The sequence below is a fragment of the Canis lupus genome, chromosome 27, assembly GCF_011100685.1.
Source record: "Canis lupus familiaris isolate Mischka breed German Shepherd chromosome 27, alternate assembly UU_Cfam_GSD_1.0, whole genome shotgun sequence".
Lineage (NCBI taxonomy): Eukaryota > Metazoa > Chordata > Mammalia > Carnivora > Canidae > Canis > Canis lupus.
This window is the reverse complement of record NC_049248.1, coordinates 31,640,678-31,653,147: the sequence shown is the minus strand read 5'-3', so window position 1 is coordinate 31,653,147 and position 12,470 is coordinate 31,640,678. Positions and strand designations below refer to the sequence as shown.

At 37.8% G+C, this 12,470-nt stretch overlaps 1 protein-coding gene across 1 annotated transcript in view; it reads left to right on the top strand.

Moving 5' to 3' along the window:
- CPNE8 (copine 8) overlaps window positions 1-12,004 on the top strand; it is a 321,061-nt gene extending 309,057 nt beyond the window's left edge. Inside the window, exon 20 of the mRNA XM_038577249.1 lies at window positions 10,773-12,004. Coding sequence (XP_038433177.1) covers window positions 10,773-10,802 — 30 coding nt within the window. The 3' untranslated portion in view covers window positions 10,803-12,004. The remainder of the gene's footprint in view (window positions 1-10,772) is intronic.
- The last annotated feature ends 466 nt before the right edge of the window (window positions 12,005-12,470 follow it).

Below are 12,470 nucleotides of genomic sequence, written 5' to 3'. Positions count from 1 at the left end.
AGGCAGCCCTTATTATACTCTTATTAGAATGTCTAAAATTGAAGGGACTGGACGTAGCAAGTTTTGTCAAGAATGGAATAGGAAGTTTCTGGGATCCTTGTAAATTTCTGGTGACAATATAAAATGATTAAGTCACTTTGGAAAATAATTTATCAGTTTGTTAAGAGTTAAACATACTGCTTACTATACAATCTACTGGTTCCATTGCTAGACATTTATACAAAGTCTGTGAGGGCACATAGCCATAAAAAGACTTGTGCAGGAACAATCATAACAGCCTTATTTGTAGTAACAGCTTTAATTGTAAACAACAGGAATGCTCACTCACAGTTGAAGGTATAAGCAATTGTATTTATACATTGTAATACAATGTATTTAATAGATAAATGGAATCTTATTCTGCAATAAAAATTATTACACTATTGATACAGTCAATGGCATGGGTAGATCTCAAAATAATTGTATTGAATAAAAGAAGACAGGCAAGAAGAACAAATATTATGTGATTCCATTTATATAAAATTCTAGAAAATGTAAATTAATGCATAGTGATAAAGTATTTCATAATTCATCTAGAGGATGAGAGGGAAGGAAGGAGGAGGAAATATAAAAGGGCATAAGGATGGGGTACCTGGGTGACTCAGTTGGTTAAGTATCTGAATCTTGATCTTAGCCGATGTCCTGATTTCAGGGTCATGAGTTCAAGCATTGCACTGGGGTCCATGCTGAGTGTGCAGCCTACTTAAAAAAAAAATGTAAAGAAAAGTCATAGCAGCCACTGAAGTGCATGTTGAAACCAACAGGAACATCTTATAAACAGGCTAATTGAAAACACACAAATCTAATTTTCTCCATTCAAAAATGCCATTATAAATACAGAAATTGTTTTTTTTTTTCTTAGTAAATCAAAGGTAATGGGAGAATAAGAAAAGAGAAAATAGTAGAAAAAATTCTGGAAGCTGGAAAACAATAAACAAATGGTAATTCACTAGCACATCTAAGAAAGGAACTTAATGGAGATTTCTAGGCCAAGATTCAATTAGTTTATGGCAAGAATCCCCTAAGTACTAAAAAAAAAAAAGAAAAAAGAAAAAAAATAGTGGAAATATTATTAACCAGTGACACTGGTTTCCACTAAGAGAGGAAATAAGGGAGAGGGTAAATAGGGTATACTAGTTAACAATTTAAGAATGGTCAGATCTCTTCCCTACCCTTCACACAGCCAGATTTCTCACACTGAATACTTTCTTTCTTTGGAGGGTAGAGGGTTTTGTTTGTTGGTTGTTTTTGGACTTGGTGATACCAAGCACAATCGATGTCTTGTGTTCTGTACTATTAAAACGGGTTTTAGGAGAATGTGTGCAGACTACATTTGGAGACCCAGATTACTTTTTCAACTCAACTGCAAGAACACTGGTAGATATATTTGTTTATTCCTGTTTGACAGAACATTTGGAAAAGTCATTTTTAGGGAATATGATCATTCTAATGGAAAAGACTTGAAAATATTTACATCAAGATTTCATAAATAAACAAGCCAGTCTAATCTTCCTACGATGAAAAACATAGCTGACAAGGCTCCAACCCAGAGACTTCCAAAGAGCATTTTTGTCCCACATTCTTAAATATGAGCATATAAACAGAGATTGTCCAATGTTTGAGGAAGGCATTAATATGAAAGAGATGGACCAAAACAAAGAAGTAGAAACAAGCAACACAAAGACACAAACCACCTTGAGAGATATGAGACAGCATGTAACTGTGAAACAAACAAACAATAAATCAATGAAAATCAGGAACATTAGTTATTTTGGAAAGAGGATCTGGGGATTTAAGTATTCAAACAATTTTCCTTATTGTAGTTTCTTCCCTTTTCACACATCAAGACCAGGTGCTGCTGATTCTTAAGATTTGGAAGGAATTTTTCAGCATAAATTGGGGTGGATTTGCCTTTTATCAATTCTTATTAATTATTAGCTTTCTCCAGGATCACAAACCAATTACTATTTGTCCATCAGCTTTCTAGCTCTTTTTCTCGTCTCAACTCCTCTCCTCTTTTTGTTGTTTACATTTAAAAATTAAAATATCAATAGAATTAAATTAAAAATGAAAATTTTGTAGAAGTAAATTATAGAATTGACTCAGGATACTCAAAATTTGAGAAACCTAGGGGCAGATACAACCAATGAAATTTAATGAATTTAAGAAAAAACTGCAAACCGTAAAGGCACAATTTTTCAGATTTAAAGGGTCCATCAACACGCATGGTGAAATAGACTTACAACCATACACATAACATGAAAATCTAAGAATTCTGGGAACAAATAGATGATGCTACAGGTTTCCAAAGATGGGGGAGGGTCGTTAACTTAACAGGTAATTTGGAATCAGGGTGATTTTGCAATTCTTAGCAGTAACAGTGGAAGCTAATATGAAATTAATCATTGTTTTTATAATTCAGAAAACAATTTAATTTGGAATTTTATATGCAGGCAAACCACCAATCAAGTGTAAATGCAGAAAAACACTATTTTCCTCTGTACAATATCACACACAAAAAATTACCTCTTACACATCTTTTTCAGGAAGCACTATCAATATGTTCTTATAAAATGAAAGAATAAAATAAGAATGAGAAAGACATCACAAAAGGTTGATGAGGATGTATAATCAAAAATTGGTAAAAATCACAAGATGATGGCTGTATTTTAGACTCAAAGAATAGTCAATCAAGATTATAGCTGGACCATGGTATCATTCAAGAGAAATGTTCCCTTCCCCCCTAAAATGGAATTGATAATATTACCTCATGTCTTCCTTATTATTGTCATGAACGGATAGCTAAGGATTAATAGAGATATGAGAAAAGTCCAGAAGTATAGAAACTAAAAGTAACAAGTAGGAAAAATATCTCAGAAAGTGAATGCATCCATGAAACCAGACATCATTTTATTTCTTAAGAAAAATAATAAGAGAAAGGACAGGGATTAAGACAAAGTTCTAAAAAAATAATCCAGTTGAAAATGGGCAGAAGACATGAATAGACATTTTCCCAAAGAAGACATACAGATGGCCAACAAATATATGAAAAGAAGCTCCAATATCCTTCATCAGGGAAATACAAATTAAAACTATAGTGAGAGGGATCCCTGGGTGGCGCAGCGGTTTGGCGCCTGCCTTTGGCCCAGGGCGCGATCCTGGAGACCCGGGATCGAATCCCACATCGGGCTCCCGGTGCATGGAGCCTGCTTCTCCCTCTGCCTGTGTCTCTGCCTCTCTCTCTTTCTCTCTGTGTGACTATCATAAATAAATAAAAATTAAAAAAAAAAAAAACTATAGTGAGATATCACCTCACAGAATGGCCAAAATCAACCACACAAGAACACCAACAGGTGTTGGTGAGGATGTGGAGAAAGGGGAGCCTTCTTTCACTGTTGGTGGGAATGCAAACTGGTAAAGCCACTTTGGAAAATAGTATGGAGTTTCCTCAAGAAGTTAAGAATAGAACTACCCTATGACCCAGCAATTGCATTAGTAGGTATTTATCCAAAGAATACAAAAGTACTAATTCAAAGGGATAAATGCACCCTGATATTTATAGCAGCATTATCTACAATAGCCAGATTATGGAAACAGCCCAAGTGCTCAATGCCTAATGAATGGATAAAGAGGTCACACACACACACACACACACACACACACACACACACACACACACAATGGAATATTACTCAGACCTAAAAAAAAGAATGGAATCTTGCCATTTGCAGCAACGTGGATGGACCTAGAGAGTATTATGCTAAGCAAAATAAGTTAGAGAAACACAAATACCATAAAATTTCACTCATATGTGGAAATAAAAAATATTTTATTTATTTATTTGATATATAGAGAAAGCACACAAGCAGGGGTGCGTGACAGGCAGAGGGAGAAAGAAGCAGGCTCCTCAATGAGCAAGGAGCCCAATGCTGAGCTCTATGAGGGGCTTGATCTCAGGAGGTTAAAAAAGGTTTCCTCTGACTAGCATGGCTCAAGAATAAAGGTGCTTATTAGAACCTACTAGAAGCTTTGTTGTAATATAAATAAAACAAATTAAATTGATTTGAAAATAGGTATAAGATGTATAACAACCCACATGTCTATAAACTAATGAATAAATACAATGTGGCCTATCGTTGCAATGTATATTATTCAGCCATAAAGGGAATGAAATACTGATAGGTGCTACAGCACAGATGAACCTGCTAGTATCATGCTAAGTGAAAGAAGCCAGATACTAAAGGTCATATATTGTATGATTCCATTTATATGAAATGTTTACAATAGGCAAAATCCACAGAGACAGAAATAGATCAGCGGTTGAATAGAAGGGGAAATGGAGAATAACTGCTAATGGGCATGGGATTTCTTTTGGAGATGATGAAAATGTTCTGGAATGAAATAGTGATGATGCTTGCACAAGCTAATGAATATACTAAAGGTCGCTGAAGCATACGCATTAAAATGGTGAATTTTCTGCTGTGTGAATTATACTTCAGGGTAAAAATAAGTAGGGCATGAAAGGGAAGGTTGAAGAATATTGATAGTCCAAGTTAAAGAGTGAATAATGGGTCGGGAAAGTCAAGGGAAACTTTCTAGAAAGGTGGAAGAGAAGAAGTGCATGTAAAATAATATGGACAAGGGCATGGAGTCATGGAGAAATCTGATGTTCAAGAATCATGAGATTCTGTTCAAAGTTTATGGATGGTGGAAAGGAAAGGAAAGCAGATGAAGTTAGAGTTTCAGAGCTCTGGTCTGATAAATACTGATCAGACAAAGGCTTCTTAGATCATGAGAAGGATTGGGATTTGAATTTACCAGGCATACAGCTGCAGCTCGGTGAGAAGTCCACAAGGATGAGAATGGCTGAGGGCAAGCAGGTCAGTCAGAACCATTTAAAAGGCTCACTCATGAAATAAAGGGAGTTTGGATGCTCTGGAGGTAAAGGCATCACAGGGGACGTGGTTAAAAGCATGCCCTTCTTCCAGGGAAAGAAGTAGTTAAACCCAAATTCATGAAAGCAAAATAGTATGGTTTGACTTGGGGGGCAGAGAGAGAAGTGCAGGATGACAGGGCCTTCTAAGAACATTGGATAAACATTTTTTTAGGAGATGAAAGTAGGCAGAGAAGGCTGAAACAGGCACAAAGACACTGCATTTATTTGGGAGGAGGTGAAGTTTGAGGTACTCTGAGTTTTCCAGTGATTTCTCCCTTACCTCCTCAGTATATTTTGATTAACAAGTTTCCACTAACACAAGGGAGGCTTTTATTCAGCAAAAGAGTGAATGGAGTGTAAATGAAACAGAAAGAAGTGATTTTTTTCATTCCCGTAGAGCCTTCTGCATTTTATCACTGGGGGTGGAATTCTCTACATCTGTATTAGAGGGATGCACCAAGGATTACAAGATGTCAGTTTGCAGTCTTGAAAATTAAAGTTCCTTTTGAAGCAAATCACCATTTCAAAACGATCTCGCATCCTACCTAGTACTTTGTCACTGTAGGTAGTCTACTTATGCAAGGAAGCTGAAGTCCTGAAAATTCAAAGGATTTTCTCAAGGTGGTTATCCATTTAATCAGGGGAAGAACCAAGCCTCAGTATAAGTTGTCCGTTTTGTTTGTTTGTTTGTTTGTTTGTTTGTTTTAATCTCCCAGATGAGTGATTTTCCTAGTAGGCTACTCTGCCTCCCTCAAAAGGCAAAATACATTGAGTAAAGAGCCATGGCTGAAATGGTACAAAACATGCATTTATGGTCCAGTTCTGGTAATGTGTGACTCTTGGCAACTGCCTCAAATACAGTGAGCATCAGTTTTCTTCCAAGAAGATGAGAATTTTTATTCAGTCCATATTGTGAAGAAACCTTGTGATTCTGCTTACTGAGCTTCTAGATCTCTCTCTCTCTCAATTTTTATTTTGTTTCATTTTGCTTTGTTCTTGTTTTGCTAGCCATCCACTAAAAAAGTCAACTCATATAAAACACATTTGCCAGATATTTTTCTGTCAGATGAGCATTATTATATGAAAGCACATAGGTATGTGCATATAAAAATACATTGGACACAGCCAAATCTCATTCCTCTCCTTAATTTTCTACCCTCTTTATTATTTGAATCTCTTTTTCTCATCATCCTGGTGCCTTTTTGCCTTTTTCTTTAAGACAAATTTCCTGAATTATAAGCAATAATTGTGGCATGTGGGCATATTTTTTTCACTTTTAGGGGTCCATATAATTTATACTTCAAAATATTCAAGCCCTTTTGTGTTTAAAAAGACTTATATTGGGATGCCTGGGTGGCTTAGCAGTTGACCTCCTGCCTTTGGCCCAGGGTGTGATCCTGGAGTCCCAGGATGGAGTCCCACATCGGGCTCCCTGCATGGGGCCTGCTTCTCTCTGCCTGTGTCTCTGCCTCTCTCTCTGTCTCTCATGAATAAATAAACAAAATTTAAAAAAGACTTATATTCCTTGTGATATAGTCAAGAAGATATTCTGAAACCATATGGTAGATCAGTTTGCCAACTGTGGAATGATATGCAAGGACTTTGGCACTTTCTTTAATAGCAATATTAACATCAATACCTGGAAAATGATTTTTAGCTGGATCCTCTTCTTCAATATTTAGAACACTATGACAACATAAGAAGCAGAACTATCATTACGGCATCTCATTTCTCAGTTCTAAGATTTGGCATTTTCTTCGTTCACGAGGCAAGTGAAACATGAAATGAAAGTAGAACCCATATACAGATTGAAATAGAGAAATTGCTTCAAACCAAAGCAGAAGCAGATGGGAAGGCCCCAGAGGAGCTTTATCCTAAAGGGAAAGGTACAACCTGCCATTCCCACTTACTGTTGCACAATTGAACACTAATTAGGATAGTCTATTTTTTGCAAAAGCTTTCAAGCCAAAATACCTATCTTAAAAATATTGTTCTCAGGTCTTTTTTAGGACATCGTTTTTTAAAATATTACTTAAATTCGCTTATGACCAAGTGAAAAGTATTCAGTCCCTCCAGACCTGTTAATGATTATTGTTCTGATTCCTCTACATTTTTATTGCATACCTTGGGAGTTTAGGCAGTTGTATAAAAAGACATTGCTTCAACATCTTTGACATCTTTGGGGGGTCAAGACTTCATAACTTATCCTCTATAGCTTCCGATCTAGTCTCCCCATTATGTTTACCCCTACCTCCTCCCAAATAGCCTTCCGTTTTGCCAGAATGATCTTTTAAAAGCCAAATGCTTGCCATGGGCTTTTTCATGTCTTACTTTTACAAATCATCCTAAATTCATTCAGTGAACTAATATTTATCAAATGCTTCCAACTCTTAGGATCCAGCTGGGCAGTGTAGAAGACACAAAAATTAGTAAAATACGGGATTTTATTTCAAAAGACAAACCTAGTAGTAAAACTAAAACAGCTACCAATGTCAATGTTACACTGTAGAGTACTTCATTACTAAAAAAGCCTCCTTTATATTAGTCTGATTGTTACAGTCTGCGGCAGGCGAGGCAAACAGGTGCATTCAGTAGTTTATGCTCTCCATACATATTATTGAGCACTCACAGTGTGTCAGGAATTGAAGCAATTTCTTGGGATAGAAAAGTGACAGCATCCACAGTTCAGAGATCAGCTGAGAGAAAGAAAAGGCAAGACATAGCAACAGTGCACTTTGGCTAGAGCTCCCTGGATGTGCAGCAGCTCATATGAACTCAGAGGACAGGGAGCTACTGCAAGCGCCCTCTGAGCTCTACTCCCTGGTAATCGTGGGACTTTGGGGAAGTTATTTAACTATTTCGAGCCTCAGTCTCAGTCTCACGTTGGTGAAATGCATGTATTTCATATAGCTTTTATGAGGACTAAATAAGGTGAGGTAGGGACAGTGTCTGACACATGAATCAGTAACTAGCTTGTCACACCTCCAGGAACATGCCGATCTACTTGAATGAACCATTTCTTTCCCCAGCTCTGCCTTTGTTTAACTGTTTTTGTCTTGACTCTTAAAATGTCAGACATCCTGCAAGATGAAGAGCAGCATGCAATGGGCTGGAGAAAGAGAAACAGCAGAAAGTAGAGTTGGAAGGGCCCAGGGAACGATCCATCACAAAGCCATCCTGCCTCAACCTGAAAAGTGCAATTCCCTGAGATTCCAGCAACACTCATGACTGAACCTCCTGCTTTTCTTAGCAAAACAATAAATACGCATGAGCCTTGTTTATTCAATTGACTCTAGCCGAATGAGAAGGGGAAGCTCCAGACTGAGAAGAAATAAAAACCAGGAGCTCTCCTTTTTTTTTTTTTTTTTTTTTTTGAGTGAAACCATTATTAATAAACATTTGTGAAGACCCAGTTGCTCTCAAAAGATCAGAACTGGTATGATTCACTGTAGGCAGCTTGCTAGAAAGGTCATTCTTGAAGCTTGCAAAACCAGCAATCAATGAAAGGAAGAGAGTTGAAGGAGGCAGAGATGATGAGTGAAAGGGTCAATTTGTTCAGGTTGGTAGGGGGTAAAAACCTGACACTGCTGACACTGATAAGACTCCCAGTGAAATAAAAATTGCCACCAAAAAAGAACAAAGGAATATTGAAGTAGATTTTTCTGATGTAACTGCCCACTCAGCCTCTTAGGAGAGAGAGAGAGAGAGAGAGAAGGATTTTCAAGATTAGATTTGCAGAAATGAGAAATAGAAAAAGGGATAAAGGTCTCTTTTTAAATAATTGTATCCTGTTTCTTAACTTTGCTCAAGTTCCTGGAGGACAGGGATCATAAATTTCCTTCTATTCCTCTGCGGCATCCGGAAGAGGCCTGAGAGAGTAGGGACTCACCTAGAAGTTCTGCTGATAGCTATAAACAGTACATAAGCAAAGCAGAGGACACCGAATATTATTCTAATATGAATCTACATCAGCATTGCTTTTTCTATGGAAAAGAAATACGGACAAGAAACCAAAAAGAAGCTGTGTCTTATTACTTCCTTTCACGTAGCACAGACTCGGGCCCCAGTGAATGTTAAATAAATGTTTGTTGAGGGAGTTAGTGAGAAAAACAACAGCATGGAGGTAAGTGGACAAGTGACACCATGTTTCTGTTGCCTTGATAAAAAGAAACATCTTCCTCTCACTTCAGCAGGTGTCCCTGCGGTGGCAGCTGTACAGCAGAGTTGCATGCAGCTGCATTTTCTTAAAATAGGTTCATGGATCTACAGGTTACAAACTGTGACCCCCTGAAGGGTGTGAGTCACCTGTTCTACCTCAGTGGCTAGCGCCCAACTGGTTTCTTGACAACACCTGCTGAGTTGATTGAGTCATTTGTTGTAGTTTTCCTCTTCTCGTCTCTTTCTTATTTGTTCAGATCCTCCAGGTCTGGTTCCCTAAAATTTCCTCCATTTACCCCAATCAAAGACATCAAACAAAAAGTTCAATTTTTTTGAGGTTGTGTCTTTGTATGTTTTTTGCCTGCCCTTCCTGGTTATAACATGATCTTTTAGAAAGGAAATCTCCTGTGAGATTTGAAATATGGATTTACTTACAAAATCTCATGTAGCAAAAGCCTTGAGTTTATACTGTGTTCATGCCAGATTTCAGGCAAGTCTGGGAGCATCGGAGGGACTGTTCGGGAGACGTTATAGGCAGAGATGCAGTTACAGGAGGAATCAAGTCTTTCTGGTCATAGAGCTTATTTGTTCAACAAATATGTATTGAGTACCAATTGTGTGCGGTGTTCCAGGCTTTGTGCTACGCACAAAAGACCATGATATCTACCCCTAGAGAAAATAGAAAATGAAGTAAATGTTTCAAAGAATACTATGGAAGTTGGGGATCCCTGTGTGGCTCAGCGGTTTAGCGCCTGCCTTCGGCCCAGGGCATGATCCTGGAGACCCAGAATCGAGTCCCACGTCAGGCTCCCTGCATGGAGCCTGCTTCTCCCTCTGCCTGTGTCTCTGCCTCTCTCTCTCTCTCTGTGTGTCTCTCATGAGTAAATAAATAAAATCTTAAAAAAGAACAAAAAAAGAATACTATGGAAGCCTAATATGAGGGGGGTGGGGGTGGGCTCTAAAGAAGTAAATCATAAAAAAAAAGAAGTAAATCAGAGAATAAAATTTAGAGTTTAGAGAAGTAAATCAGAGAATACTTTCCTAGGACAATTAAATTTATGCTGAAACCTGATGAGTGGGTTGAGTTACACCATACACCAGTGTGGATCAAAGAAAGGATAATGGTTAAGAGTGGAGGGGAGGTTTTGAGGAAACATAATGTTTGTCACATAGGTCATCTCCTGGATTAGCTTGTTTGGACTGACATTTGAAACTTAAGTGAATGTCAAAAAAAGGGGAGTGGGATGGTAGGGGACTAGGGGCTGCTAAAATATGGAAAATGTGGAGCATCTGCTACAGAATGCCAATGTCTATGGCTTCCATGTTGAAAAGACATTATTGCAATGGCTTTTGTAGCTAAAGGACACAGTGCCATTCCTTTAGAATGATTAGACTTTCTGTGGATATTAGTGGGCAGAAGGGTTCACCTTTGGTAAGCAGACAGGGCATACCGTTTCCACAGCAGCAAGTACAAACGGTACAAGTAAACAATTAAGAAGGTAATATGATGACCATGGGAATTCCCTTGGGAATGTCTGTGGATATTCCATTCTCCAAAGGAGAACTCCCATGTGGGAAAGAGTGAATAGTGTAAGTGAAATCATGCATTATGATTCTTTTTTTTTTTTTTTTTTTGCAGTATGATTCTTCTACAACGTTGTTGGTATAACTGAGGCATACGGATTTCCCTTATTACCTGGAGACTCTGGGCATCAGCTTGTCTTCCCATTCTTCACCAAAAAATCCTCTCCTGGAACTTGTGTATCATTGCTCTTTTGGAGTTAAAAGTATGGACAGATGGGTTAAGTGGACCTATATGAAGAGTTCTCCTTTATTTGCTAGCATCTGGTTTTATTGGGGAGGGGTATTTAGTCCCTAAACTTTGTGGAGTAACATTAAGTGATTTTTCTACTACTCTCCCTACCAGATCTCAGTACATGGTCGGCCCTGCTTTATAGGGTTGCTCTCCTCACAAATGTGGCCCTGCAGTGATAAACAAAACACACACCACAGGATGCTTCATCTAAAATGGCTGAGATACTGGGGCACTTGGGTGGCTTAGTGGTTGAGCATCTGCCTTTGGCCCAGGGCGTGATCCCAGAAGTCCTAGGATTGAGTCTCGCATCAGGCTCCGTGCAGGGAGCCTGGTTCTCCCTCTGCCTATGTCTCTGCCTCTCTCTGTGTGTCTCTCATGAATAAATAAATAAAGTCTTAAAAAAAAAGAAAAGAAAAAAAATGGCTGAGATATTTTAGTAGGGAGTGTCTGTGAAAAAATGCATTAAATCCGTCATGCTCTAAATACTTCAGTCATTGTCATAAATACCATACTAATGAATATTTTAGACTTGGGAAGCCATAGAGCAAAGGGAATTTATGAGAAAAATAACAAAGTCAATGGTACAAGCAGAATGCTGGCCAAGTGATCTGAAATTTTGTATTGGCTCTGCCACATGAAATAGGGTATACCTCAGTTATAGTATTTGCAGAAGGCCTAGATTACCGGTTAAAATCCCATTTTAGTGAATGTCATCATAATATCCAATTCTATATGTTTAGATAGTTTTCACATTTTGCTGGCAGTCTGCAATGCATATACCTAATTGCTGTGGGCACAATGGCCACTTTTGAAGTAAGAAAAATTCTTTTAATATATATTCACGTTTCTGAATATTTTGAAATCATCTTTAGTAAAAAAAAAAACACTTGTATTTTACAACTGCATTAGAATGCTTATACTATGTTATACTATGCCTTCAAACATGGCAATTTTTAAGGTTCTCTGTCTCTCAGGCATAGTAAAGAGAATGGGGAAGGTATTTTACTTATTTTTTAAAATTTTCTTTTTTATTTATTTGGAGATATAAGCAAATAAGGGGTAGAGGGAGAAGGAGAGAGAGAATCTCAAGCAGACTCCTCCCTGAGCAGGGAGCCTGACTTGGAGCTCCATCTCACAACCCAGAGATTAGAGATTATGACCTCAGCCAAAATCAAGAGTCAGATGCTCAACCAACTGAGCCAACCAGGAGCCCCTAGACAGTAAGGAAGCCATTTTAAAATTATTTCTATTTTCTTACTTTGATGTTTGCCCTGGTGGAATTTATAAAATTATAGCCTCACATTTGGAACCAAACCAGGAAGTGACTGATCCTTAAGTACTTCCATTCAGTTGCAATCCCCATTGCCCAGAAATCACATCCCTTTCCTTGGTGAATTTCTTGTATCTAGCAAGGGACAATTGTGTTTTATTATTATTATTATTATTATTATTATCAATTATTTAAATTTTTATTTATTTATTTATGAGAGACACAGAGAAAGGCAGAGACATTGGCAGAGG